Source organism: Panthera uncia, chromosome B1 (genome assembly GCF_023721935.1).
Source record: "Panthera uncia isolate 11264 chromosome B1, Puncia_PCG_1.0, whole genome shotgun sequence".
NCBI classification, from domain to species: Eukaryota; Metazoa; Chordata; class Mammalia; order Carnivora; family Felidae; genus Panthera; species Panthera uncia.
Genome location: NC_064811.1, coordinates 158,894,786 through 158,916,677, shown reverse-complemented (window position 1 = coordinate 158,916,677; position 21,892 = coordinate 158,894,786). Strand labels below are relative to the sequence as shown.

General features: G+C 34.5%; 2 protein-coding genes across 8 annotated transcripts in view; both read left to right on the top strand.

The window, feature by feature from the left end:
- LOC125923288 (A disintegrin and metallopeptidase domain 3-like) overlaps nt 1-10,539 on the top strand; it is a 114,311-nt gene extending 103,772 nt beyond the window's left edge. For 2 of the 4 annotated variants that reach the window (XM_049631476.1, XM_049631474.1), the window contains 2 exons: nt 4,793-4,955; nt 10,357-10,539. In XM_049631476.1, coding sequence (XP_049487433.1) covers nt 4,793-4,955; nt 10,357-10,420 — 227 coding nt within the window. In that variant the 3' untranslated portion in view covers nt 10,421-10,539. Of the gene's footprint in view, nt 1-4,792; nt 4,956-7,328; nt 7,380-10,356 lie in introns of those variants that run through there. The other 2 variants (XM_049631475.1, XM_049631477.1) reach the window with 2 other exon arrangements.
- Nucleotides 10,540-12,252: 1,713 nt separating this feature from the next.
- LOC125923287 (disintegrin and metalloproteinase domain-containing protein 18-like) overlaps nt 12,253-21,892 on the top strand; it is a 143,694-nt gene continuing 134,054 nt past the window's right edge. For all 4 annotated transcript variants that reach the window (XM_049631470.1, XM_049631471.1, XM_049631469.1 and 1 more), the window contains exons 1-2: nt 12,253-12,683; nt 13,302-13,378. In XM_049631470.1, coding sequence (XP_049487427.1) covers nt 12,446-12,683; nt 13,302-13,378 — 315 coding nt within the window. In that variant the 5' untranslated portion in view covers nt 12,253-12,445. The remainder of the gene's footprint in view (nt 12,684-13,301; nt 13,379-21,892) is intronic.

The following is a 21,892-nucleotide window of genomic DNA, read 5'->3' as shown; positions in this document are numbered from 1 at the left end:
CCTTACATATGGTCTAATGACTTTCAACAAAGTGGCCATGACCTTTTAATGAGAAAAAGAATAAATTTTCAAGAAATGGTATTGGGATAATAGGATATCCACATGCAAAAGAATGAGATTGGACCTTTACATTGTATATAAAACTTAACTCCAAATGGATCAAAGATTTAAATGTGAGAGCTAAAACTATAAAATTCTTATAAGAAAGCATGGAAGAAGTCTTTTTTTAAAATAGTTTATTTTAAGAGAGAGAGAGAGAGAGAGCGAGCATGCAAGCAGGGGTGGGTCAGAGAAGGAGGAGAGAGAATCCCAAGTAGGCTCCACACTGTCAGTATGGAGTCTAATGCGAGGCTTGATGCAGGGCTTGAACTCACAAACTGTAAGATCATGACCTAAGCCAAAACCAAGAGTCGGAAACTCAACCAACTGTGCCACCCAGGTGCCCGTGGGAGGTCTTTAAAACACTGGATTTGGCAATGATTTCTTGGATATGACACCAAAGCACAGAAAACAGAAGAAAAAAATAGACAAATTGGAATTCATCATAATGAAAAACTGTTACTTATAAAAAGATACCATCAACAAAAATGTAACCCATGAAATGTATCTGATGAAGTATTAATATCCAAAATATTTAAAGAACTCTTAAAACTCAGCAACAAAGAAACTAATTAAAAAATGGGCAAAGGACTTGAATAGACATTTCTCCAAAGAAGATACACAAATGACTGATAAGCAAATGAAAAGATATTCAACATCACTAATTGCTAGGGAATTGCAAGTCAGAACCACAAGATTCCAATTCATACTTATTAGGATGACTGTTATAAAAAAAAATCAGAAATATCAAGTGTTGGTGATGATGTGGAGAAATTGGCATCCCTGTTCATTGCTCGTGGGAATGTAACACGATTCAGGCTCTGTGGAAAATAGTATGGTGATTCCTCATAAAATTAAACCTAGAATTACCACATCCTGCAATTCCATATCTAAGTATATACTCAAAAGTATTGAAAGCATGTATTTGAACAGGTATTTGTATACCCATGCTTATAACAGCATTATTTACAATAGCTAAATGGTAGAAATATTTAAATGTCTATCAACAGATAAATGGAGAAACAAAATGTGTCATATACATACAAATGGACTATTATTCAGCTTTAAAAAGGAATGAAATTTGGACACCTGCTACAACGTGGATGGAATACGAAGACCTTATCCTAATTAAAACAAGCCAGTCACACTAGAACAAATATTGGATGATTCTGCTTTTTTTAAAAAAAAATTTTTTTTTAACCTTTATTTATTTTTGAGACAGAGAGAGACAGAGCATGAACAGGGGAGGGTCAGAGAGAGAGGGAGACACAGAATCTGAAACAGGCTCCAGGCTCTGAGCACTCAGCACAGAGCCTGACGCGGGGCTCGAACTCACGGACCGCGAGATCGTGACCTGAGCCGAAGTCGGACGCTTAACCGACTGAGCCACCCAGGCGCCCCTGGATGATTCTGCTTTTATGAGGCACCTAGAATAGTCAAATTCATAGAAAAAAAAAGAGAGAGAAGTGTACTTGTCAGGGATTGGGGGAGTGAAAATGATAAATTAATATTTAAGGGTTCAATTTGTAGGGATGAAAAAGTTCTGGTGTTTGATGGTGGCAATGATGCACTTAAAAATGTTTAAAATTGTAAACTTTATTGTGTATTTTTCCATGATAAAAATTAAATTAGGAAAAATTCCCTTTATATTACCAAAAATAATACAATATTTAGAAATAATGTTATGAAGTATAAGATATGCACTGAAAGCTAAACATGCATTATTGATGGAAAGATCTGCATAAAATGTAAAGACATGCCAGGTTCATGTATTAGAAGTCTCAGTATTGTTGATACAGAAATACCCCTTAAACTGATCTACAAATTCAACACAATTCTTAACAAACCCAAGCACTATTTTTTTAAATTATTTTTGCAGAAGTTGATAAGCTGATCCTAAAAGTCATTCAGAAATTTAAGGGACATGGAATGGTAAAAGAAGTCTTGAAGAAAACTTGAAGCTGAAAACATACTTTCTAATTCCAAAAGATAATCCAAAGCTAAAGTAATCAAGATGGTGTAGTAATAACCTAAAGATAAGGATAGACATTAGTTCAATGGAATAGAATAGAGAGTCCAGAAATAAAACTTCATACTTATAGTCATTCATCTTTGACAAGGATGCCAAGCCAATTCATTGGGGAAAAAATGTCTTTTCAGCAAATGGGAGAAGTAGATAACCACATGTAAAAGAAAGAAGTTACATTGCTACATCACAATATTCATAAAAATTAATGGAAAATAGATCATAGATCTAAATGTAAGATTTAAACGTATAAAACACAACACACATAACTAAGGTCACTTTGTGACCTTGGCGTAGGCTGTGTTTTTAGAGGGCATCAAAGCACAAGTGAAGAAAGAACAATTGATTGATTGAACTTCATCAAAATTAAGAACTTTTGTAGAGCAAATGATACAAACAAGAAAGTGACAAAGAATCTACCAAATGAGAGAAAATATGTGTAAATCTTATATCTCATATGGGATTTGTATCCAGAATATGTAAACAATACAAGTTCATAATAAAAAAGACTACTCAATAAAAAATAGGAAGAGATTTAAATATACACATTTCCATAAAAAAATTCAAATGGCCAATAAGACTATGAAAAAGATGCTCAACATTTTAGGAAAATGTAAGTCAAAACCAATGAGATACTGTTTAACATTCTTTAGGATGATTATAATAAAAAATACAGGCAGGGCGCCTGGGTGGCTCAGTCATTTAAACATCTGAATCTATTTCAGCTCAGGTCAGGATCTCACAGTTTGTGAGATTGAGCCCCACATCGGGTTCTGTTGGGATTCTTTCTCTCTGCCCCTTCCCTGCTCACTCTCTATCTCTCTGTCTCTCTGTCTCTCTCTCTCTTTCAAAATAAAATAAACATTTTTTTTAAAATATAGGCAACATGAGGACGTGGATAAATTGGGATCTCCTTGGTACTCTTTTTTCAGCACTGCTCTGACTCTGGTTTCTCCTTTCTACCCTCAACCCAGTGAGAGCTGCCATCTAATTAGCTTTAGGTTGTTTCAGACTGTGTATATGTTTATATATCCTTCCCCTTCTCTCCAGTGCTGCACCCTACAGATTCTAGCCATTACGAGTGTTGTGAATTCTTTCCTCTGCCTCCTTAACTCAGTGGTAATTCTGTACTTTCTAGGACTTCAATTCTCTGTGCTGAGATCAGTAAATTGTCCATGGGTAAACTGGATTCTTATAAAATATATCATGCTTTCTTTCTTTCAGATATTATAGATTTGCATTTATTGTTGATTTCCAGAAACCATTTCCTTCATGTATTTTGTCCTGTTTCATATTTCTATTTCTATTTCTAATTGCTGTTTCTATTTATTGTATTATAAAAAGGCTAGTTAAGCACTATTTAATGAAAAGTGTTCATCATGGCCAAACTGGAAGCCCTTTCTTCCTTAGAGTAATGGATATTGCCCAATTAATCTAATAATGATTAGGTCCAATTTCTTTAATCAGCCTTTGGAGTAACTAAGGACATGAGAAGGAAGCCCCACTTCCAATATGATAATTTTTAGTTAAGGTGAACTGATGGAGAGTTGACATTTTCTGATGGATGAGGGAGGAAAGGAGAGCTTTAAAAGGAGAGCCTAAACCCACTATATAGAGCTTAATTTTAATATTTTGTATATATTTGTCAATTTATTTCCTATAATCCATGTAACATACTGAATTACTTTCATTTAGGTAGATCACTTCTTATCAACATATAACTGGATTCTGTCCATGTTTTGAAGTTACTGAATTTTTGTCTTTTTTTGAAAGACACTAAATTCATTTGCATTTAGTGCCATCATAGTCGTTTTAAGAGTAATTCTGATTGCTTAATTTAGCATTATGTACTTTAGTTATCTGGTTTATTTATTTTGTTTAACTGGACTAAGACTTCATAAAGTTTTCTAATTTTCTGTAATGACTTTATAACACCTAGAGGAATATTTATTTTTCTAATTAATGTAGCTAAAAATAGAACAATATCACTATACATAGATAATATGGAAATTTAACCTAGTTTACAGTCATTAATTGTTTTTAAAAGTAGCCATCAGTTATGTCAGTAATTTTTTATTAAGTTAGTTTAAAAAAAAAACACTTTCTTTTTGCTCTATTTTATTTAATGAAAGAACTTATTAAATAAGAATATCAATTTAATGAATTCTAAGTAGTTCGTAGAAGAGAATGCAATAGAATAAGTATATTTAATAAAACACAAAACTAAAGATTAAATATAGACATAAAGATTAAAAGTAAGTATTGTTGGGGCGCTTGGGTGGCTCAGTCGGTTAAGCATCCAACTTCGGCTTAAATCATGATCTCACGGTTCATGAGTTCGAGCTCCTCGTTGGGCCCTGTGCTGACAGCTCAGAGCCTGGATCCTGCTTTGGATTCTGTCTCCTTCTCTCTCTGCCCCTCCCCACATGTGCTCTCTCTGTCTCTCAAAAATAAATAAATGAAAAAAGAATTTAAAAATAAATATTGTTATTGATATAGATAGATATAGATACACATACACATATGTAATTGTGGTGGATTTTGGGGAATAGTCACAGAATATAGGAAAATACATATTATTTGAATCCCTAACTTTTATAGTTAAAATTACTAATATGCTTTGAATATAAGTTTTGAAAATGTTAAAAGGTACTCTCATGTTTTTAGGTGGAGATGAATACCTGTTTATAAAACAACATGTGGCTTCTCGAAAACATGGCCTCTTGTTTGGTTTCTACATTCTTCTACCTTTCCTTATTTTAATCGCCATCCATTCTTTTAAATGGAATAAAATACAACTTTGGAACCAAGAGGGAATAGAAAATAAAGGGTAAATAAATTTATTATTGTTTATATTTAATATTAAAATATGGCAAGAATCCAAATGTAATTCAGAATATTGCAAATAGGGATTCCTGGATAGTTTGTGCTATGTTTAGAAATATTGAGTCTTAGTATACACAGATTTTTTTCTAAATTTCAGTTAGGTATCTTTTATGTTATTATAGGTCCAGAGACAACTGAAGATACTCAGTTAATTCATAGCGCATTTCAAATTAGAAACCAGGTTGACTATAATTGCTTTAGGAGAAGTTTCTACTTTCCAAGCAACCCCACTTTCCTTGAATTGACATTCATCTGTGCTAAGGACAGTAATAGAGATAGAGAAGCAAATTTTGTGAATAGGATATGTAGAAGGTGAGAAAAATTTAAAAAAATAAGATAATGAAAAAAGAACATGGAACATGATGCAATTTACACTTAATATTGTTCATATATTTCTAAAAATAAAATTGAGGTACTTTCACAATTGTTTTTATTTTTTTGGTAGAGCTGAGCTTGATTAGGTATTTTATTTTAATTAAACACAATTTATATATGACATTAGTTTCATATATATATAACATAATAATTCAATATTTGTATATATTACAAAACGATCACCACAATAAGTCTAGTTAACATCTGTCACCATACATAGTTACAAATGTTTTCTTCTTGTGATCAGGACTTTTAAGATCTACTCTTTTAGCAAGTTTCAAATATTCAATACAGTGTTATTAATTATAGTCACCATATTGTTTATTATATACCCATGACTTATTTATTTTATAACTGGAAGTTTGTACCTTTTGACCCCCTTCACACATTTTACCTACCCTCTACCCTCATGTCTGGCAACTACTAATCTGTTCTTCTATTTTCTGTGTCTATAAGGGTTTTTTTTTTCTTTCCTTTTTTTTTAAATTTTAGATTCCACATATAAGTGAGATCATATGGTAATTGACCTTCTCTGTCTGAATTACTTCACTTAAATGCTTTTTTCTCTACTATAGCACCAATATAAGCCAGAACTTTGCTTAGTGAATATTTAGGAAAATGAGAGTGCAGAAGTAAAGGTAAATAAGTGGGGCTTGTTGTTCCATGCTAAAGGAAAATGTCTCCATTTCTGGTGTACATGGAGATAAAATAATAGAAAATTTCCACCAACACCTCTATTTCCCAAGTTAGTTAATTTTATTTCTTAACAAGTTACAACAACGAGTTAAAGTCAATGTAGTATTCTGCATAATTTATATATACATTTACATAATCATCAATTTGTTACAATTTATTTAAAGTCTTCTGGTGATCTTAAGAGATCTTGACAAAATCTGAATAGTTGCTAGAAGGAAACCTGATTTTTGGAAGAGAGATTATAGTAAGGGATCATGAATCATAAATAACAAAATCTAGTCGCAACAGCCTAAGTTTTAGATCAACAATAAGTGGCTTTAGGGCCACAAGGGTAAGAAATGATGTACAGCTGACGTCCAAAGGGATGGTAATGAATTGGACAGTCAGGAAATAGGTTATTCTTTCTATCACCCAAAGGTTTACGAGTGAAATAATCTCTTCTTGTCTCTCTATCCATTCTTCCAAAATGACTGCTCTGCTTGCACATGGTCCAGTTTACCTATCTTAATCCTTTTCAGATTTGTTTTCAAATAAAATACGAATAACCTTTCCACACCCAATGCTTCTTAGTTCATATTCTCAAGAGATACAAGAAAATAGCTGTGTAAGTGTACCTAAATTCAGCCAATGTTCTGTCTGGATTTATAATTCTGAGTTAGGTGTTCAAACTTGATCTTATCATCTGTGGGTAAGGTATTGTTGCTATGTAGTAAGAACGTGAACACAATGACATGCCTCTTCAACAGGAGTATAGGAGCCAAAGGAAAAAAATGGAGGTTTAATGCCACAGAATGTAACAATGTAGCTGAAAGATACAGAAACCTCATTAAGGACCTCAGTAATAAACGTGAAATCGTTATTTACATAGTTATTTGATAGAATAATATAATTGGAGATATGATAATTTAAGAATTTGAAGACTTGTGTGTAAATCGTCTTTTTTAACTTTGGAGAAGCATTATCAAACATACTACTATTTCATCCTGTCTTCCATGTAGACAAAATAGAAAAAAAGTACTAGATGGATTTAAGTTTGAAATTTTAAATGCTTAACATTCCTAAAACCTAGGTCAACATTAGAAAGACCAAATGCTAGATATGTGATCACTGAGTGGGATATGGGAAGCAAAGGAGATAGCGGTACATGTGAATGGAGTAAATAGTACAAATCTAGTTTTTCTACTTTTCTTGATTTTAAGACTACGTGTTACATAACCTTAAAAGTAATGCTATTTCTTTTATGCAGATATATATCAGAAGACAGCAATAGTAACGGCAACCTGTCATAGAATTAAAGGTGAATTGAAGGAGTCAAATTATTTTAAATGATGTAGTTTTTTTTTATTTTTATGAAATTAAAAAATTTAATTTTTAACTATTTCATGAAATAGTTTTTTAAATTTCTAACAATACTTCCTATTCCACATTTCATCATACTGATTCTTATTTATCAATATCATATACTAAAACAAAGACTGAACTCATTTTGTAATTTTGTTTTATATTAATTTAGAAATGTTAATGTTAACTAATATTAGCCAGAGACTTATTAACCAACATTTTTGTAATGACAAATTATTTTGAAATGTTTTAAATGTCTATTTATCTTGAGAGAGAAAGAGAGAGCATATGAGCAGGGAAGGGTCAGAAAGAGGGAGACAGAATCCCAAGCAGGCTCTGCACTTTCAGCACAGTGCCTGACAGAGGGCTCAAATCCATGAACCGTGAAATCATGACCTGAGCTAAAACCAAGAGTTGGACACTTAACTGACTGAGCCACCCAAGTGCCCAAAGAAATTATTTTAAAGAGAATTTAAAGATGTTCTTAAAATATTTATGAGCATTTATGCATCCTGCTCCCACACTTGGGGTTCCCATTGGTAGTTACACAGATTGACTCCTGATGTTTACATTTCTTTCTCACTAAGACTCCATGGTTATTGTTATTCTCAGTTTAAAGTGAGAGAACAGGCATAAGGAATTTAAATAATTCCCTATATGTACAGATTGTAGTAAGTTTGAGCCAGAGTTTCATTTAAGACAACCAGACTCTAGGGTTTAACTCTTAAGTACTCTACAATTTTGCACAGTTTGATGTATGCCTGGTAATGAGAAGGAATTTATAATCATTGAGGATCTATTAGATGCCAGGCAAAATGATAAATGCAGTGTCCCTCCAGGGTAGAAAGACAATTCTTTACTATAGATGGGATAGTGTTTGCATCTCTATATATTGAATATATATACATATATATGTACATATATATATGTACATATATATATGTACACACACATATACATACTTGCATATATACAGATATATCTGAATATATTCTGTATATTCTGTATATATCTATATACAGTATATTCTGTATATTAGGTATATATCTGTATATATTCAAATTTGTAAGTCGACACATAAAGAAATCATAATACTTGACATGTTATACCTATCACTGTGAATAAGTGGAAAAATTAAAAATTCAACCATGAGTGAAAACAAGAGTTCACTTACTTACTAATCTGCTATTCCTCCATATCTTACTTTGATGGAGAATTAAGTCAATGGATCTCTGTTTCCCCATCTTCTGCTACCAAAGAAAACATAATTACTACCCGTTATGAAAAATAGTCTTATTTCTCAGTAGGGATAATTGGGAGATTTGGTGATGAGGGAGAAGCTGGTTTTAAATACAATTGGTTTTAAATATAATCCAATGAGTGGGCCCTATTCAGCAAGAGATGTGTAAACAAATAATTGGAGGATTTGCAAGTATTGACTCAGTTTAGATATTTAAAAGGAGGTACTTGAACTCCCAGGTTCAGTTCACATGGGGCTTTTATTTAAATGTAAAGGATACAGTGCAGCAAGAGAGAGTGCAGGCAAGCAATGGGCACCAGAGAGATACCTCATGCACAAGGTCTCAAGGTTCCTTACTTTAAATTTTGAACAGCCCATTATAAATTCCACTGCCAATGTCTTGGCAAAAAGTGAAACCAAGCATCCAGGCTTTCCCAGAGATAAAGATAGAGCTTTTCCATTCCAGCTGTAAATCAACTCCTTACAGAGGCATAGAGCTGGCAGAGGTCGCCATGCGTATATCTAGGCAGGAGCTTTCCAAGCATGTGAATGATCCAATGAAGTAAGTCAGGAATGTTTGATGAATCACAGTGATGTCAGTTTAGCTGGAGCAGAGTTAGTAAGGGGACTGTGGTAGTGAGTAGGTCAGACGGTAAGACCCTTGTAGGCTGTGGGAGGTCTTGGGGGCTATCTGTGTTTTATTTGGAATGAAAGGAGGAAATCATTGGAGGATTAAGGTTTCAAGCACAAGATTTCCACTTTAAAAGGCTGGTTTCTTGAAAATTGTATGGTGGCAAGAGGAGAAGTGGAGAAACCAGTTGGTGGCGAAATTACTGCAAAATGCAGGAGGAAAAGGATGGTACCTCAGACCAGGGGTAGTGAAGATGGTTTTAGGAATAAATTTTGAAGGAGACAAACAGAATGAATTGGCAGTTTGAATATAAAGTGTAAGAAAATGTGCCTAAATAATGTTTATTGATAAAGCAGCAAGATAAGCAAGGTTAAATGTAAGCACAGACCTGTTTTCAAACTTCTGCTCTTACTACATTTAAAATTTATATTAAAATCTATGTGGGTAATTGTGAACCAAGACAAGTGTCTGGTATGCCATGATAAGGCATTTGTTTTCTCACACACAAGAAAATATTTCTGGTATAAAGTGTGTTTAAAGTGGTAAGGGAGGGATTCAGCATGATATGGACTGCTTTTTTACAAATTTGGGGAAAAAGTCAAACTCAGTAAGAACTGGAGGCTAGTAAAACAGCTCCATCTGTATGTATATGGGATGCCTGTTGGAAAGGCACAGAGAGCTTCTTGAAATACTCTTCCTCTGAAGATAAAAATAGACAAATTAGTAGTTGTTTATTTCTTCACATATTCTAGTGTTCTTTTCCTCTCTGTTTCCTTGTTGGTGATTTTCTTTAATCCATGTGAAGTGTAGAAACTGTGTAATTAAAATGCTTCTGAATAACTACTTTTAGCATTTCCTTTTACTGTGGCTATCCCAGACAATTTAGGAACAAGAAACCTGGGCTTACAAATTTCATGAAGCACAGGCCTAGATTGTGACACCATAACCAGCATCCTATACACCAATGATTTGCTATACCTCTAGTTGCATAGTAAAATGGGATCACTTTTATTAACAATTAAAACTTAGCATTTCTCTTTTTTTATATTTGTTTTACAACAGTGACAAAACAATGTCAAAAAGCCATAGGTTGGAGAAAGGATATTACCAAGACACTCACCATTAACTGACTTGATTCAAGAAAGAAAGAAAAAAAAAAAACCAAAAACCATGCTATCCTCTCCTTTTGTTATGGCTCAAAGCTTTCAACTTCACAAACAAAAATAAATCCTGAGAGTGAAAGTATGCAGGCTTATGTCTATTGATTCTTCTACATGTTGTGATCCTTTATGGGAAAATAAGCAACTTTTGAACCAGAGAAGCTGTCACATCCCCAGATGTGAACATTTCTTGTTCACTGAGGACACCCACAGTCCACACCTCTCCCAATTGCCCATGATTCCCTGCCCTATCCCTTCCAAGCTTTGGGATATTGAGAGGAAATGTTGCCAGGTAAGGCCAGCCCCAGAACGAACCCCCAGATAGACACTAACATCCATTCCATCTCCAGGGAATTGCTCCAACTGTGTTTCTGGTCATAGATAACTATTGTGTCTCTAGGTGAGAATTCTGTGGCCTCATGTAATTTGAGATCTAGGATATATCATTGTCCTTTGGGGAAGCCAGACTTGCTCCTCCTCCTTCGCTGGAGCTGAGCTTTTCTGGGAAATATTTTCTTGCTTCAGGGTCCCCCTCCCCATCTCCCTCTTACTAAGATGAGTGCACTTCTCAAAGTGCACCTCAAAGTGTTGTACATGGATAAGGGATCCATCAACCTAGCTGGAATCTAATGAGAACCTACAGAGTCTCCCTCAATAAACAAGGATGCTCCTGGTTCAGGGCTGGGGGTACCTCATCACAGAGGCTAAGAGATTCCTTTTCCAAATGTCCATCAACTGATGAATGGAGAAACATTGTATGAATAGTGATCTATGCATGCAATGGAATATTATTCATCCATAAAAAGGAACGAAACACTGATACCCCTACAACATGGATGAACCTTTAAAACCACTCTGCTAAGTATATAAATCCAGCCACAAAACCCATATGTTGTTTATTTGTATGAAATATTCAGAATGGGGACATCTATACAGGCAAAGATTAGTGGTTACTTATGGCTGGGTTGTTTAGGTGGGGGATGAAGATCTGGGGTGATGGGTAGTGATAATTAAAGGGTACAGGGTTCCTTTCGAAATGATGAAACTAAAATAGACTGTGATGATGGCTGCACACATCTGTAAATATATGGAAAATCCTAAAAATCATTCAATTGTACACTTTAGTGGGTGATTTGTGTGGTTAAGAAACATACATATCAGGATGATTCTACCACAACTTTCCATCATCCTCAATACCACTAACTTATTTTAGGGCATTATGATCACTGGCCTACCTTATTTTTAATAAGAATTTCTAAGGATCCCAGGTATACTACCACCTAGCAGATCCAAGTTTGAAGCCTGACTGGAGTTTAATGTTGCAACTGTTGACACAATTCATCCTTGGCATAGGGTGTACTGGGATATAAGAAGATAAAAGTGAGAGATGCGTGGAAGTTGAGTTGGGTCTTGGACATGTGTGATTTAAGATTTCTCTTAGAATATTTAATGACAATTGCATGCTCTTGTCCAGCCAAGACACATTTCCTGTTTGCCTTGCTGCCTCAGCACCTTTACAGCTTTCTGCTAGTGCTCAGAGTAACTGTTAACAAAACACTTACGTTGCTTGTTAAAGTGTCCTTTCCCTTTCTTCAGCTGATTACAATCTAATACTGTATGAATAGGCACGCTGTTGATGAAAAGCGCTTTTGGATTGCCTTATCCAGGATCAAGATCAATATTCTTGATTTTTCCTTATTTGCAAAGATACTAAATTAAGTCCGCAGTAGCACGATTCAAGCAGAAAATTTCTTGTAAAAGTGGTTAACGTCTCTATTTTCCTCTCTCCTCCATCACAGCAAATAAAAAAACATGCCAGAAAACCATGACGCAGAGAATCAAAATTACCGAGAACTTCACCAGAGAAACAAATCACGCCTCGTTGCCCCTGTGTCGCTAATGAAGAGTCTGATCAGTGACAACTTAGCCAGAACAAATCAGTTGTGTGCAAAGGCATAGGCTTGTGTCTGGTGCTTCCTCTCCTTTGACCCATGGAAGCCGCTGATCCGCTCAGGGCCCTGAGGGTGAGCCAGCGCGAGCTGAAAGCAAGCGCAATCCTCACCCGCAGGGCCGGGCCAGCATGCTGGACTCCTCAGCGTTCTCCTGCCCGCGAGCCTCAGAGCTGCCCAACGGCCTTCAGCCTTGGTCGTGCTTGCAAGCGCTTTGACCCCGCCATGTTCCTTCTCTTTGCACTGCTCTGTGCGCTTGGAGGACTGCACGCCCTCCTGGGTAAGATTGGGAAGACTGGGAAGCCTGGATTTCCTTCTCCTTTTGCCTCGAAGCAGGGCTGGGCTCTGCCAGGAGAGCAATTTTCTATGTGGTACTCCTATGGCCTCCTATGGCCTTCCCCTTCTGATCTCCTGCTGGTGCCTTCCCCAGCATCTCTCCCCCCTCCCCACCCCCAGGCCCGGGTAGGTGACTGAGGATATTAGCCAAGGTATCTACTCCACGCATCAGGGTCTAGAGTCTTAGCAGTTGAAATGCAGCCAGTCTTCCTGGCCAGAGGTTCTAGAGGGGTGAGTCCTGCCCTCGGTTTATTCCCCAGAGTCCCAAGGAAATGGGCACTGACGGTCCTGTAGGATGGTCCTGTAGAACTGTAATGTCTACTTTTTGTTCATTTGTTTGAATCTTAGCCATTTTGAGTGTGCCCCTGGAAATCTAGTGAAAGTTGTACACCAAGGAGGGTGGGCACATCTATGGAAGTTTACTTTCAATTTGAGACCGCCATGTACTCAGAATTAAGAACTCCATGCTCAACCAAGAAGATTGTTGCCAAAAAAAAAAAAAAAAAACAACAAACAAAAACAAAAAAGCAAAAAAACACAAAAACCCATTTTCCTACTGCAGATTCTGAAGAAATATTACTGCATGTCACAGTTCCATGGAAGATAAAGTCAAATGAGAGTGAAGATTCAGAGAAGCAGGTGAACAATCAAGAATATTTGTTTTATAATTTAAAACTTTAAGTCTCTTTTTATTTACCTTTGCATTAAGTCAGATCATACTGATCTGTAGCCACTTGCAAAGGAAAATATTTCCCTGCGTTATTTTGTCTCTTAGTATATTCTGATCCTCCCTTCCCCACACTTCTGCTAACTTTTGTGCCCTTCTCATCTCTCCATTTCTTCTGACATACTTGCACACAACTTCCAAAAAATAGTAAACTCTTCTCAGGAGTAATACGGGTAGAAAAAAAAATCAGTATGAAATATGTGTAACAGTGGTCCAGCCTGCAATTATTACAAATTTGTGAATGGCCACTAAAACGACAAAAAAGAAAAAAAAAAAGATCTCCAGGAAAATTTTGACCCAGAAGCATCAGACTTTGTGGAGGTAATAGCCAAAGAAAGAAGGTAAGAAAAAGAAAAAAAATGTCATATTTGCCTGCATATAATGAAAAAGATTATAATAAATAAATACTAATTGGAAAAAGAAGTTGAAAATGCTTAGTTGCTATATAAAAAGAGTTAAATTGAAGGCATCCACTCTTGAATATTTTCTCAACTAAAATATTTCAAATTTGTATAGTTTTCATATTTTACATATTAAACTGGATGCCACAATAAAGGGGTTTAGATTTCCATGTTGTTAAAATGCTGTAGTCAATATATTTTATTATATTGTATTGTATTATATTATATTATATTATAATAATATAAATATATTATATTTCCAGGTAACCCTGGAAAACATTTTCAGGTTGAAGGAACAATTTTTGAAATAAAAGTTAAAAAAATTAAGAATTCATTAACTGTGTTTTGACATATAGAATTGGAGCTTATCCTGATTAAGTTCTACTACTGAACAATTATAATAAAAAATAAAATGTGTGCGAAAATGTACTTGAAAATCATAATAAAATAATTTCCTTTAGAGTAGTTGTATTTCTTATACTAATCTCATTTAATTCTTACATTAACCTTCTGAAATAGGAAATAAATAAATATATATATATATATATATATATATATATATATAATACATACACACATGTATTTAGAAAAAAAGATTAAAAATGTTAAGGGCATCAAACCTATAAGCTTTAGGACATGGAATCTAATCTTTAATTTATAACTCCAATTTCATTATAAGTAAACTACTTTTTTCTGAAAAACTTCTTTGCATAAAACATGTTTTGTTTATTTTTTCTGATTTACTTCTGTTTGTACTTCTGTTTGTCACTGCATGGTCACTTTAAACTTCAAGCTGTTTACTTCAAATTGCCTGTCACAAAGCATATGGCAACATTGAGGAACATGACATAGTTTAACCTAATGTGTTCAGTATCTGTCTACATTTTTTGTATTCTATATATGGAATTCTGTAAGCTGTTTTTCCCTGTGATAGAGTATGCTAATGGTCTCCTTTGATTTCTTATAGTAGACATCCTTTATCTCTCTTATTTTCTTCCTTTAATACCTTATTATCCCAAGTCTTTAAAAAATTTTATTAGACATATGAAAGATTCTTTTTTCATACACTTTCAGTTTTTCATGACAACCACACTTTCCACTAAAACAATGGCGTGGATTTGGGGATATTACAGGAATTATGCAGAAGGTGTCCAACCCTCGAAATTTTATCTAAGTATATATGTGGAAGCCAAATAACCGTGGAAGCCGTTATTGGTATAACACTGGGAAGAATGTCCTCAGATGAGGAGAACAGTTACAGTGGGTTTATTTCCTTCTGTCAGTGCCTTCCTGCCAAAGACCATTGTGAACATAAGTGTAAGTCAAAACAAGTTAGGGTTATCATGGTGAGAAAGAATACACAATGGGATCCATGAGGCATCTCAGCAAGAAGGTGTTAGAAAGACATTAAGATTTAGCTTTAAGGGGCTTGGTGAAGTTTTTAAGAAACAGGCTTTTGTTCTGGTTTGGATGCAGTGCAGGAAGTACAGGTGATTCTATGATTGTGTATCTTAATAAATCTTATCTAGGAGAAGGGAAGGCTAGAACAATCTTAGAGTTGTAATTGGTTAAGAAGCAACAGCTTCTCATGGTAGCCCAACAAGGAGATATTTGGTCATTTTTTTTCTGGCTTGGAACATGTTTATATTTTGCCCATATTTAAACACAGTTATGATATTGTCTTGTTTTTGTCTTGGTCCATAATTGTCTCATAGTAGCTGTGTGTGATGTTGATGTTTTATGAATGTGTTTATTTTAAACTAAATCAAATCCACCTTATTGTTATTTTTTAATGGATTTTGATTTTTCTCTCATATCCAAAAACTTACCAACACTAAGTTCACTTAGGTTTCCTCCTATGATTTATTGGAGAAGTTTTATAATACGTCTATAATACTTTTTTAATGTTTGTGTAAGGTGTGAGATCTGGGTTGAGCTTCAACATTTTGACATGGGCATCCAATTTTCCCAGCACCATTAATTGAAATTCCTATCATTTCTCCACTGAAATACCTTTGCATATTAAAAAAGTCAGTTGATTATATTTTAATGGGTCTATTTATGAGCTCTTTCTCTCTCTCCTTTGGCCAATAGTATGCTGTCTTATTTATAGTAGCTTTATGGAAGATCTTGAAAGTGAGCAATGTGATTAATTCAACTTTGTTCTTCCTTAGAATTCTGATGACTGGCTATCCAAGGTCCTTTTGAAAAGAGCTTCTCTTTTACTTATTCTTGCATATCTTCCACCTATAAGATTAGTTTGTATTTAATCTCAGAAACTTTCTTAGCTTTGATGCTTCAGATATATCCGATCTCTTATAATAATAATTTACTTAAAAAACAACAATTAAATTTTCATTTATATGATCTATAGTTGGATCATTTCCATATTTGTCTGTCAGCAGGTTAGCAGTGTAATACATCCTGTTACTTCTCTAAGGATGTTAAGTGTACTTATTTTTCAGGTCCTGTCTTACTACTTTACATTTTTCTTAGGAATCATTTATTTCATCTGTTGAATTTGATATCTTTCCTTCTTGATGTAGACATTCCTCAGAAGTTAAATTGTTTTGTATTGTATACTTGCCATTTTAGTTGCGATCCTGTCATACTTTCTTTTGCCTCTGTTTTGCATTTGGTCTAAGATAATGTATTGGGTCTGCTATAGTACATTATAGTAGTTTTATAGGAATTACAAAGATAAGGTTTGCGTCAGTTCTGGGTTATTAGTCATCTGGTCTTCTGAAATGTGTGCTTCTTGTACTTCCTAGGCGTTTCCAGTCATAGACATCATGGACCTCTCCCAAGCTTGCAGACTCTGGGCCAGCATAAAATCGAGATCTTTTCTGAAATTGGTTTGTTTTGGAAAGAAATTATGCATTTTCTGGAATAGGTATCTGTCTGCCTTTGTGGAGATAGTCCACTGACTGTAAACATACACTAAGTCTTCTCTTGTTCCTGAATGTCACCACATTAAAATGATAAGCACTGTTATAACTCAGTCCCTGTTGTATAAGAGCTCCTATTGCTGGAGCTACAGCATCGCTCCCTATCTTGTTTCTTGGGTCCTTTCTTCCTCAGTTTTATATGTTAAGAATTGCTAAGTGGCGCTAGGTGAATACAGTAGTATGTGTATGTTTATGTTTTACATACATACATATATATAATGTAAATTTGTTATTTCATTATAATTGGTGTAGAATGTAAGCCTATAGTCATGTCTTTCATCTTGACCTGTAAAGTTATGTTTTTTCTAAATAGAAGCAATTAATGTATAGTATTAATAATGCTAAATTATATATTTTTTCAGAAGGTAGTCTTCATTTTTTCTTTTCAAAAAGCCAACCCTATACATTAAATTCATCACCCTATCCTAAATTTACCAGAATAATAGATTCTTACTATTGAGAATAATAAATTCTGAAGAATACATTGATTTTCTAAATGGGCCCTGTCTTTTTATAAATTGAGGTAATATTGGAATATAACATTATGTAGGTTTCAGATATCCAATATTATCATTCAACATCTCTGTGCACTGCAAATTGATCATCACAAAGAGTCTAGCTACCATCCATCGCCATACAAATTATCCCCTTTACCTATTTTTCCCACTCTTGACCTTCTTTACCCTCTGGTAACCACCAATCTATTCTCTCTACCTATGAGTTTTGTTTTGTTTCCTTTAATTTTGTTCCTTCATTTGTTTTGTTCTTATACCATGTATAAGTGAAATCATATACTATCTGTCTTTCTCTGTCTGACTTATTCCTCTTAGTATACCTTCAAGGTTCATTCATGTTGTTGTAAATGGCAAGGTTTCATTTTATTTGTGGCTGAGTAATATTCCATTGTGTATGTGTATTCACATATATATCACATCATCTTTATTCATCTATTTTTAAGTTTACTTATTTATTTTGAGAGAGAGAGAGAGCACAAGCAGGGGTGGGGCAAAGAGAGAGGACCCCAAGCAGGCTTTACACTGTCAGCATGGAGCCCTGCATGGGGCTTGAACTCATGAACTGTGAGATAATCACCTGACCTGAGATCTAGAGTCAGATGCTTAACTTATTGAGCCACCTAGGTGCCCCCATTGATGGACATATAGACTGTTTCCATTTCTTGGCTATTATAAATAATGTTGCAGTGAACATAGAGGTGCATATATCTTTTTGAATAAGCATTTTTATATTATTTGGATAAAGATCCAGCAGTGGAACAGAGGGATATGTGGCAGTTGTATTCTTAATTTTTTGAGGAGTCTCTGTACTATTTTCTATACTGGCTGCATTAATTTAGATTTCTACCAAAAGTGTACAAGTGTTCCCTTTTCTCCACATCCTCTCCAACAATAGTTATTTCTTGCCTTTTTTATAATGGCCATTCTAATTGGTGTGTGATAATATCTCATTGTGGTTTTGATTTGCATTTCCCTGATAATAGTGATGTTGAACATCTTTACATGTTCCTGTTGGCCATCTATATGCTTTTTTTGTGAATAGTCTATTCAGATCCTCTGCCCATTTTTAATCAAATTTTGTTGTTGTTGCTGAGTTGTGTGAGCTCTTTGTATATCTTGTAGATTAACCCCTTATTAGATGCATGACTTGAAAATGTCTTCTCCCATTTAGTAGGCCAACTTTTCATTTTAATGATGGTTTTCTTTGCTGTGCAAAAGCTTTCAGTTTCATATAGTCCCATTTGTTTACGTTTGCTTTTGTTCACCTTGCCTTTGGAGTCTGATCCACAAAAGCATTGCTGAGACCAATGTCACGGAGCTTACTGCCTATGTTTCCTTCAAAGAATTTTATAATTTTAGGCCTTACATTCAAGTCTTTAATCCAGTTTGAATTAATGTTTGTGTATTGTGTAAGAGAGTGGTCTAGTTTCATTCTTTTGCATGTGGCTAACCAGTCTTCCCAACATTATTTACTGAAGGGACAATCCTTTCTCCATTGTGTTCTTGGATGCTTTGTCATAAATTAATTGTCCATATGTATATAGATTTATTCCTGGGGTCTCCGTTCTTTTCCATTGATCTGTGTGTCTGTTTTTGTGCCAGTGCCATATTGTTTTGATGGCTACAGCTTTAAAATATATTTTGAAATTAAGGAGAGTAATACCTTTGGTTTTGTTCTTTTTCTTAAGATTGCTTTGGCTATCAGGGATCTTTTGTGTGTTCATACAAATTTTAGAGTCATTTGTTCTTGTTCTGTAAAAATGATGTTACAATTTTGATAAGGATTGCATTGAATCTATAGATAGCTTTGGGTAGTAGGGACTTTTTTTTTGGCACATGAAAATTTTTTACTATCATGTTTTCACCATCAAAACTTAGGATCTTGGTCTTTCCTTCTTGCCTTTGTGTAAGGCCAAAAGAAAGATGCTGGCTACTTTGACAGCCTTAAAGCAAACTCCAGGAATGTCACTAACAGCATGACCTTTGCAACCAAATCTAACAACCAGAACTTCATCATTTTCCTCAATAAAATTCAAACAACAATCATTGGATAAAAAGGCTGTGATTTTTTAGCCTTTCTTGATCAGCTGGACCCTGAGACACTTCCTGATGGCTAAATTTAGCTATTTGGTTTCAACACCTACTTTTTCCAGTACAATTCCCTTTGCATGGGAAGCACCTCCAAAAGGGTTGGCATTCAGGGCTGTGTCCAGATAGGCCTTCATGTACTTTGATCATGCCTCTTCTGATGCATTGGTGGCTGTGAGCTTCCTGGCAGTATGAAAACTGCTACACTTGCCCATCCTGCCAGTATCATGGGCCTGAACAAAAGAGGTAGCAGGGACATTTTACCAAGATTAATTATTCTAATTCACAAGCACAGAACATCTTTTCATTCATTTGTGTCTTCTTCAATTTCTTTTATCAATATATTATAGTTCTCTGTGTACAGATATTTTACCTCTTTGGTAAAATTTGTTTCTAGATATTCTTCTTGATATTGTTTTTTTTTTTTTTTTAATTTATCTTTCTGGGAGTTCATTATTTGTATATCTAAATTTAACAGATTGCACAAGTAATTTTATATTCTGCAACTTTACTTAATTTATTCATTCTAATATTTTTGTTTTGGTGGCGTCTTTGTATATATGATCTCATGTCAATTGCAAAGAGTGACATTTTTATTTATTCTTTTTCATTTTGGATGCCTCTTATTTCCTTTTGTTGACTAATTGCTGTGGCTAAGACTTCCAGTACTATGTAGAATAAAAGTGGTGAGTGTGGGGATCCTTATCTTCTTCCTGAACTTCAAGGAAAAGTTTTCAGGTTTTCCTCATTGAGTAAGGTGTTAGTTATAGGTTAGTCATATATGGCCTTTATTATGCTGAGGTGCATTTCTCCTATCAGCACTTTTCTGACAGCTTTTATCATAATTGGAGTTGAATTTTATTCAATGCTTTTTGGGCATCTATGGAGATGATCATATGATTTTCATCCTTCATTTTGTTAATATTGTATATCACTTTGATTGCAAATGTTGAAACATTCTTGCAACCCTGGAATAAATCCCACTTTATTTTGGTGTTTGGTCATTTTAATGTATTGTTGAATTTGCTTCCTAATATTTTTTGAGGATTTTTGCATCTATGTTGATCAAAGATAATGGCTTATAATTTTCTTTTTCATGGTGTCCTTCTTGGTTTTGCTATCACAGTAATGCTGGCCTCACAAAATGTATTTGGAAGTGTTTCCTGCTATTTAAGCTTTTGGAAGATTTTAAGAAGAATACATGCAAAATCTTTTTTTTTTCTTGTTTTGAATGTATTCACAGTGACCCATATGATCCTGGACTTTTGTTTGTTGGGAGATTTTTGATTACAGATTCAGTCTCCATACTAGTGATCAGATTGTCTGTTACTTCATGATTCAGTTTTAGAAAATTGTATGTTTCAAAGAATTTATACACTTCTAGGTTGTCCAATTTGTTGGTGTGTAATTGTTCATAATAGTCTCTTATGATTTTTTAGATTTCTGTGCTGTCAGTTTTAACTTCTCTTTGATTTCTGATTTTATTAGTGTCTTCTTTTTTGTTGTTGCTTTTGTTTGTTTTGTTTTGGTTTTGGGTGTTTTGTTTTGTTTTGTTTTGTTTTGTTTTTGGTTAGTCTAGCTAAAGGTTTGTCCGTTTTGTTTTATTTTTTTTCAAAGAACCAGCTCTTAGTTGCATTGATCTCTTCCATTTTTTGTCTCTTTTTATTTATTCCTCCTCTGATCTTTATTGTTTTCTTTCTTCTACTGACCTTGGGCTTTGTTTGTTTGTTTTCTAACTCCTTCAGATATAGACTTAGACTTATATAGTAGGACTGTATTGCTGTGATCTTTCCTTTTAGAACCACTTTTGCTGCATCTCAAGGATTTTGATATGTTGTATTTCTGCTTTCATTCATGTCTAGGTATTTTTTCTTTGATTTCTTTCTTTAAAAATGTTGCTTATTTATTTTTGAAAGAGAGAATGTGTGTGCACGAGTGAGGTAGGGACAGAGAGAGAATCCCAAGTAGGCTCTATGATGTCAATGCATAGGCCAATGCCAGTGTTGAACCCACGAACTGTGAGATCATGACCTGAGCCAAAACAAGAGATGCTTAACTGACTGAGCCACCCATCTCTTTGATTTATTTGTTTGACCCATTGAATGTTTACTAGCATGTTGTTTAATCTCCACATATTTATAGTTTTTTTCCAGTTTTCTTCTTCTAATTGACTTTTATACCATCTCATTTGGAAGAGATCCTTGATATGATTTCGGTATTTTGATGATGTCTTGTTTTGTAGTCTAACATGTGATATGTCCTGGAGGATGTTTTATGTGGATTTGAGAAGAATGCATATTCTGTTGCTTTTGGATAGAATATTCTGTGTAGCACTATTGTCTGTTTGGTTTAATGTTTTTTAAGACAGATGTTTCCTTATTGATTTTCTATCTAGTTGATCTATCCACTGAGATAAGTGGGGGTTAAATTCCCTGCTATTACTATATAGCTTTTAATTTCTCCGCTTAAATATG